This window comes from Haplochromis burtoni, unplaced genomic scaffold (assembly GCF_018398535.1).
Source record: "Haplochromis burtoni strain Fernald_Lab_line unplaced genomic scaffold, NCSU_Asbu1 Contig_152, whole genome shotgun sequence".
NCBI lineage: Eukaryota > Metazoa > Chordata > Actinopteri > Cichliformes > Cichlidae > Haplochromis > Haplochromis burtoni.
Window position 1 is genome coordinate 578,764 of NW_024582513.1, and position 8,103 is coordinate 586,866.

The 8,103-nt window shown below is 44.1% G+C and overlaps 1 protein-coding gene across 3 annotated transcripts in view; it reads left to right on the plus strand.

Moving 5' to 3' along the window:
• si:dkey-175m17.7 overlaps nt 1-8,103 on the plus strand; it is a 31,121-nt gene that overhangs the window by 9,952 nt on the left and 13,066 nt on the right. For 2 of the 3 annotated variants that reach the window (XM_014336676.2, XM_014336677.2), the window contains 2 exons: nt 4,942-7,064; nt 7,421-7,723. In XM_014336676.2, the coding sequence (XP_014192162.1) occupies nt 4,958-7,064; nt 7,421-7,723 (2,410 nt within the window). In that variant the 5' untranslated portion in view covers nt 4,942-4,957. Of the gene's footprint in view, nt 1-1,589; nt 1,690-4,941; nt 7,065-7,420; nt 7,724-8,103 lie in introns of all 3 variants that reach the window. The other variant, XM_014336678.2, reaches the window with a different exon arrangement.

The following is an 8,103-nucleotide window of genomic DNA, read 5'->3' on the forward strand; positions in this document are numbered from 1 at the left end:
GATTCATCCTGCGGTGCTTGTTTATTCAGTTTCATGTAGCCTGCTGTCAAATGTTTCATACAGAATCCTCAGAAAAGTGCTCAAAACATATTGAAAATATAGTTAGCTTTGTGCAAATACTGATATGAATTATGAGACTAATACACTTTATGTATTACATACAACAGCATTATTTACCATTATTGAAATGTTGTGTGAAGAGTCAGAGTTAGTAACACATTAATTTGGCCCATTAAAATGCTGAAAGGGTTTCTTTTCTAACTTTCTTTAATATCTCAGTGAGCGATAAGCCAGTCCCTTTTGTGCCCATGCTCTGCCAATATGCAATAACAGACTGCTCTTTGTTGTGCATCTGTGTGCGTGTGTGTGTGCGTGCGTGTGTGTTTTGGATGCAATTAGAGACAGCCTAGGATCTGTCAACTTCAGCTATTAACAAGGCGCCAGCAATGAAAAACTGTCAAATCCTAAATTGAAAATAACAAGCCTGTTTCTGTGATCACAAAACAATGAGTTTGCCCTTTTAAAAAGGCTTCAAACAAACCCTGTACACTTTGTACCCTCACTATTATTTTAAAAAAAATACAATTACTGGAAATGCGTCAGCCCTCGGCATGTACAGCATGTTGGCAGAGCAGGTAGCTTGCAGACTTTTATCAGATTCCATTAGACGAGCAGGTTAATTAGGACCAACCGACTGCAGTGATTTTACATAAACACAGCTAATTAAACACAAATTTGATTAATCGTTTTATCAACAGCTCTCATACCCTTGTTTTATTCTCGCGTACTAACAACCCAATGTGCTTAAAGTATTAGCATAAAAAGTACTTGTTCTGCTGGGGTTTGTTAACCGTCCTCCAAGTACAGGATTTTCTGTACTGCACAAATATGGCTCTTTTTCTGTTGTTTCATATTGCATACACACATTTACATGTTGTTAAATGTTGTGTAATTTGAGGAGTTATTTGAATAAGAGAAATAAAAACGAAAGAACATCTCAAATGTAACTAGAGCCTTTAAACTTTTTTTATATAACTGCTTAAAAAAAGTTTGGAGCCGCTGCTCTTTAATTCTTGGACATTTCTTACTTTGTGATATTTTCTTGAAAACATCAAGTTTTTCTTATTTCAATTTTAATTAAATGCTCTATCTCACAGTTATAAATAATTTTAAGAAATCCTGGAGAAATCCTTTTGGTTTGGTCCATTTTGGCCAAACCTGACCTCTGAAATCCATCTAACCCTGCCAACCAGACCAATCACATCCAATCTCCTTGGCAGATGTGAAAATAGGATCTTTTATCAATCTTTAATGTTGCCTTTGAAGCACCGAATGGGCTTAATTTAGAAGATTAGGCAGAATTCCTAATTGAAACTTTAAAAGCTGTGGTGTCTTTTGTTCTTGCTGTGAAACAACATGCTAACATCACTGGTGTGCTTTGAGTGTTTTCCTTTTTTTCTCTGTAGCTGAGTGAAAATGCCACTAACCAGCCTGCACTTTACAGCATGTGACAGAAAAGTAATCAGAGTGATAGAGACTTCCACCATGACAAAACTGGGTCATTGTAACACCCACCCCCTTCACCACAGGCAAGGCTGAAAGAGGAAAAAAAGATGAGGATGTCATCACCAGACTCTGTGCGTGGATATAAGCATGGGGACGCTGGAGCGCGGTTTGCTTTCTCTATGGGTTGGTAACTGTGTTGTGGTGGGACCGAAGGCATCCCCAGATCACTTTGACGTGTCCCTTCCTTCCCCGTAGTCTGTGGTTTATAGTGTCACGTTATAATCTGCCTCCCTGTATTTTATCTCTACCCTCTTTTTTTTCTGTCAGCCGGTGTCGTCCCGAGCTATCTGTTCCTCCCAGCACCCACTTTAACTTGTTAGTCTCCCATTGTGCTGAGAGACTTTTGAATGTTGCTTCACAGTTGTAAGCTTAAAAAAGAAAATCCACTCTCAACAATCACTCTCTAAAAACAGCTCTATGTAATTTACCAGGTGGATTGATGGTCTTCTAGTTTGCTAGATCTGCTAATATAAAAAGATCAGTATAGGGAGTGCCTTTATGCTTTTAGGCTGAGGGTTAAATTGAAAGAAGCAAACACCGAGGGTCAGTCGGTGAAACCCAGCCACTGCAAGTGCCTGGTTAGCAGCAGTCAGTGTGATCAAATACCGAAAATTAAAATTACAGCTAGGAAGGCGTCTGAGATGACAACATTCAAAAGGTGGTTAGAAGTTAATATAATGCTGTGAGGTTTATTTTACTACAAAAAGGTTCATTTCTAAACCATCTTAGTTTGTGATTCATTTTTGAAGTATTAAAGTATTAAAGTAGATGAGTATCTAAAAGCTTAGCCTAAAGGTGTTCTACACATGAACAGTGCTAATAAAAAGCTGTGGAGGGGCAGAATGACAAATTAAACATTTATTTAGGTCTTTTATCAAAAAAATGCTAAAAACAATGAGAGCCCCAGTGACACAGGCCTAGAGACTGGTCAGCAACCGCCTGGCAACCACTGGTCGACTTCTCCAACTGGTCGGCAAATGGTTGCTGGTAGGTGAAACGAGGTGTACAGGGTTGCATTAGAAACCTCCTTAAGATTGCATCATTGCTCATTTGCACAATCGCCATGGACACCCATAGAGGGCACCAACTTATCTGCAGTCACTAACTTCTGGCTGTGTGGTAGTGAAACAGAAAAGTGTGGCACATAATGGAAATGGATACTGTTTCCCTTCAAAGTAAAAGTTGAAAGGTTCTGTTTGTAGTAGCAAGGCCCAACTTTAACTTTGAAGAAGATTTGCATTGTTTCAGTGCCACTGGGCAACCAGTTGGTGAATGTTTGCAGACAAGTCAACATCTTCCATGTAAATGTTTAGCAACCAAGGAGGTTTTTGGTGTAGCAGATTTCATCTGGCAACTGTCAACAAACCAACCGGACAGAAAATACACATTTTTCTTAACTAACGTCAGTTGCCAGGGCTCTGGGCTTGTGAGACTGATGCATACAGAAAAGGCTTAGGTCCAGAAATCAATTTTCAGTGACTGAAATCAGTTGCCCCTTTCACACTTTACCAGTTTATACCAAACTTTCAATCCCAAAGCATTAAACATTAAACAAGCAGACATTAAAACAGCCTCCCACGGCTATAAGGTTAACCAGGCTGTACACCTTTTATGGCTGAAGTAAAGGCAGGAGTTAACGAATAGTTTTTATTTTCTTTGTCAGAGAAAACTGTGTTTAGAGCTCAACGCGAACATTAGCATCCTAATATCCTCCCAGCTGACCAGCCCTGGCACCAGTGCAACCATGTCTGCTAGTGTGGCAAAAAGGAAATTAAAGCAGTCCATCAACCAAACAACTCACGGCACAGTGAACATCACAGACAGAGTATACGTGCCAATGGGTGGATTTCACCTGAACGACAATAATATGTCATTTTAACCTTTCAAAGCAGACCTAGTTTATAATGAATGTACCAAAAAAAAGTAAAAATTTCAACTCTGACATTGTGAAGTAACTGCAGCGACCTGTTATTAGAAGCATTACTCATTCAGACAGTTTAATGCTATAGAGACACTTCAATGTGTGTTTTATTATTACACTGACTTCATCTCTTTTTGCTGCGTCATGATGTGAAAACTTTCTCTCCAGCTGAGCCGTGTTGTTGTCTACGTGGTGACCTTCTGTTTATACCATGGCCTGGACAAATGCTTGTTTTTAATTGGCCCAAAGGATGTGGTTAAATTAGTTGCTACCAAAGACAGGGTGAACGGCCTAATGGCTGTGGGCAGGAAGTCTTTCATCTCAGATAATCACAAAGTGAAGAATCTCACTGAGCCATTAGCTAACTGTGAGTCACTAGGATGTTCCGCAGTGAAAATGCACTGCAGAGACGGAAATACAAAAAGACATTTTGTGCCGAATTCAACAGATTGAAAAACGTTAAGTGCCCAAATAAGCTTGGCATCCACATACATATTTCAGCATACAAACAAAATAAAGGCTACATAATGTTAACATCCAGAACATACTATGTTCAGCAGTATATTCAGCTGCTTTTAACATGGTCTGTTATTTCATGTTCACACATCTTGTTGGGGACCTCTCAGAGGGATGAAGGTTACTGAAGCTTGTTTGATGCAGCTTTTGCAACAGAGCTGCTAAGAAGCCTCACTGCTATCAGGATTAGCTAGGATTATTTGCTGCTAACAGCAAACAGGTACACACTCTTGAACCTTTGGATTCAGAATCTCACAGTTGAATGCCAACAGGATTACCCGGGAGCAGTTTCAAACTGAATGTCAGATTCCTATAAATACAGATGAAGGTTAAAGCGTCTGTCCACTGGCCCTGGTATAAGCAGACTGAGATTGTGCAGTGCATGTTTAAATGGATTCCTTAAAAGTCATTACTCCTGTGATATCCATTCACCTTAAACATGCACCTCTATGGGTCTTCACTTCATAGAATTTCTCTTTCATTTGCAGCAAGTATGAAGAGAAATACCACCAAGTTAATAAAGGTCAAAACAGAGATTGTTGGTCGGTTGTTTTGTATTTACTCTTGGCATGGTTTGTCACGAGGAAGACACCTTTACAGGTGACTTACAAAAATATACAAAACCTAAAAATCTGTTGATGTTGTGAAAATAGTTGTCATTATTGTTGAGGATTTGGAGCTTTACATTTCACAAATAATTTTGCTCTTCAAAAAAACCCACTGAAAGCTGTAATTACAAAAAATCTTTCATTTGCATCTGTGTACATCATACAACTCAGGAGCTGCAAGGCAATGTTCATAATCTTTTATGAGCACGTGCTGTTTGCATCTAAACTGAAGGAATGTAAAGTGTGCCCCTCATTTCCAGTGTATATGTGAACTAAGACTAAATCCCTGACTATTTTCTCTATCTCTCTTTTTCCCCTTTCACTGGACAGCTTTGCATAAACCCAGATGCCTCCCCTCCCTCTTGACGAACGCATAGTGGTCATTCAGCGCCCCAAAAATTTAGCCCTTTGCGAGGCTTCCCCACAGACTATCCCGCAGCACTCCTCTCATCTCACAGCCTCCTCCAATGGACAAGTCGCTCAACCTGCTCATCTCCATCCTTCTCAGTCCCAATTTTATTCACCCACCTGTAAATCTCTGACTCTGGAATGCAAGCGCAGGTCCTCTCGTGTGCAGAAATTCAAGGGCGACCAACCTGTCCTCCCGGCGGCCGTCAGACACATCCCTAGCCACTGCCACAGCAATGGCACGGTAACTCTCGGCCCGCGTCTGCCCTCACACACGCATACTATTGATATCAGAGTGACATTGGACAAAGGAGGAAGAGGTGGTGGAGGAGGAGGAGGATTCAGCAACTCATTAGGGCGTAGCGGGAGTATAAAAAGTGGCAGAGGGAAATGTGTCTCTTCAGGGTTCGAACAAGGACAGTGTGAGAGAAAAACCGGAACTGCAGGGAGGCCAGGTGGCGTCGAACACAGGCCACAGCGAATTCGTCAGCTGTCATCAGCCCCTGGTGGGGTCCTACAGTTTGTCCCCGCCCAGGCGCAGCAGCATAAGTTTAGGAGTGAAAAGGAGAAGGAAAACACTGGTTTTCTTAACAGATGTGACCACGAGTTTTCCTCTATAGGTCACAGGACAAGCACCAAACTGGGACCGGTCCATCAAAGCCTAAATAGTCACAGTCTGACCCACCACCACAACTCTGTCCCTTTGCCCCATGCTGCCATCCTAAACTCCACCTACCCCCCATCTCCTTCCTCCCAACCCACCTATGTCGCAGCCTCTCTTCAGCAACGTAGACAGCCTCACCCAGCCTCTCAACCCAGGGATCACCGCCCTCACCTTCTTCATGGTTTACCCCTCTCTCCTTGCTCCTCCCACGCTGGAGGGTTCCCCAGCCCTGACCACACCTGCACCATCGACTGCGCGCACCCATTCAGTTGTGGCTGCTGGAGGTTGGTAAAATGCAGAGGGTGTAAAGGGCACTCGGCTAGCTTTCAAGGAGGTGGTGGAAGCACTTCCACCTCATTTTCCTGTGGTCACAATGTTGGAGCAGTAAAGAGAGGAGGTAAAGAAATGGGCCTGAGAAATCTGGGTGGGTGTCTCTCCAACGCCTCCACCTCTAACACCTCATCTTCTAACAGCACTGCTTCTGAGTGTCGCGCGGGCCTGTTCAAACCTCTCCGCTGTGCCTCCTGCTCTGGTGAGGCTGGAAACTTTGAGAGTCCTGCTATTCTTCGCAAAAAACTTGTAGGAGGATGTCTTCCCTGCACCCCGCTGTCCTCTTCTGCCCCTCTGCGGGCAATACAGAGCTGCGTCACAGGCTGCAACCCCAAAGCTTCCCAAACGGGCAGTTCCACCTGCAGCTACTGCAGCAGCGACCCCATAGTGGTCACATACAACCCTCGCAGAGGCAAACCCCCAGGAAGAAGCATTCCAGCAGCTCATCCGATGTCTGTGTATCAAGCCGATGATGACGACTACAGCGTGCGCACCATCTGGCCCGAAGAATTGGCCAAGAAGATGACCCACTCTAAAGCTCAAAAAAATCACTGTGCTGGGGGAGGTGTAGGAGTCGCGAAAACCTGTGCGAGTCAGACCCAGAATGGCAGTAATGGAACAGGGCTCGTTCTCCTGGACTGTCAAAACCTCAAGGAGTACGCACAGACGCAGCTCACAGACAACGCTGGACGGAGGCGGCTTCAGCAGGGCAAAATGGCAGCCCTCGATTTTATGGGCTGCAGGTCAGGACCGGAGTACGACGATGGTCGGAGCTCGCTGAAGAGGCTTTTGAATAAAGCCGAGGATGCGGGAATGAGCGATGGGCCTGACCATGACGAAGATGCAGCATATCCCTCCTCCCCCTCTCCCCGCTCTGCCTCCCCACCGTCACCTGTGTCCTTTTCCCCTCCACCATCCGCCCCCACTACGCTAATCAAACCCAAGCCTTGGCAGAGAGACAGGGAGGGAGGACACACTCTGTCGTCGGCTCAGTCACTTCACCTGGCCTTGAACTCCCTGAACAGAGAGCAAGATGAGGAGAACAACAGAAGTAAGAACAGCTTAAAATCCAATTGTGCTGAGGCCATTGCGGTCAGTGATGTAAACCTGGGTCATAATAGCTGGTGTCAGCTTGTTTTGATCACAGCTGTTGATCAAAAATCTTTTGGTTAGCTTCATTTTATGACAGTGTTAATGTTCTAGTGCAACCTGCTTTTATAATCTACCAATAATGCACACAGAATAATATGACCCACTTTTGCATCAGGGACAGAATTGCAGATTCACTTTAGTTTTTGTCGTTGCATTGTATTGATTTTTTAAGTATTCTCTTGATTTGGTGCTTTGTTGTAGCAGCTACTTGTTAACTCGCAGTTAACACCACCTCTCGACACTATCATTTCCCAGTGCGCCTCTCTCTGCCGCTCTCCTCTTCCTTGCCGGCTTCTCTTTCCGATGAGTCTGTGATGACTCCTGATGCGGAGAACGCTGTGGTCAGTGCCATCCTGCCCTTCCTGTATCTGGGAAATGAGAGAGATGCTCAGGACCTGGACCTGCTCCTACGCCTCAACATCGGCTACGTGGTCAACGTGACCACACACCTGCCTCTCTACCACGTCAGCTCTGGACTGCGCTACAAAAGGATCCCAGCCACTGACAACAGCAAGCAAAACCTTCGACAGTACTTCGAGGAGGTTTTTGAGTTTATTGGTGAGTGCTCCACCTCTTGTACATTGATGTGTGCAGTGTTGGGCACTGTGGTGGGATTACTTTATTAGGTAATAAGTAGGGGTGCAACGATACTCGTATCGATATTGAACCGTTCGATACAGTGCTTTCGGTTCTGTACGCATATGTATCAAACAATACAAAATAAATTTGTAATTTATTTTATCAACTTTCCTTCTGACGATGCTGTCTGTGTTGAGCGCTCAGTGGATCTGTGCTTGACAGTGCAGCCTAGGCGGAGTAGTCGAACGCAGATTCACTGAGCGCAGGGCAAGCTAGCGAGACAGAAGTTAAGCTCTCCTTGCAACATGGCAAATTGAACCTCCCCCACCCTCATTCAGATCTGGCGTTTGGAACTATTT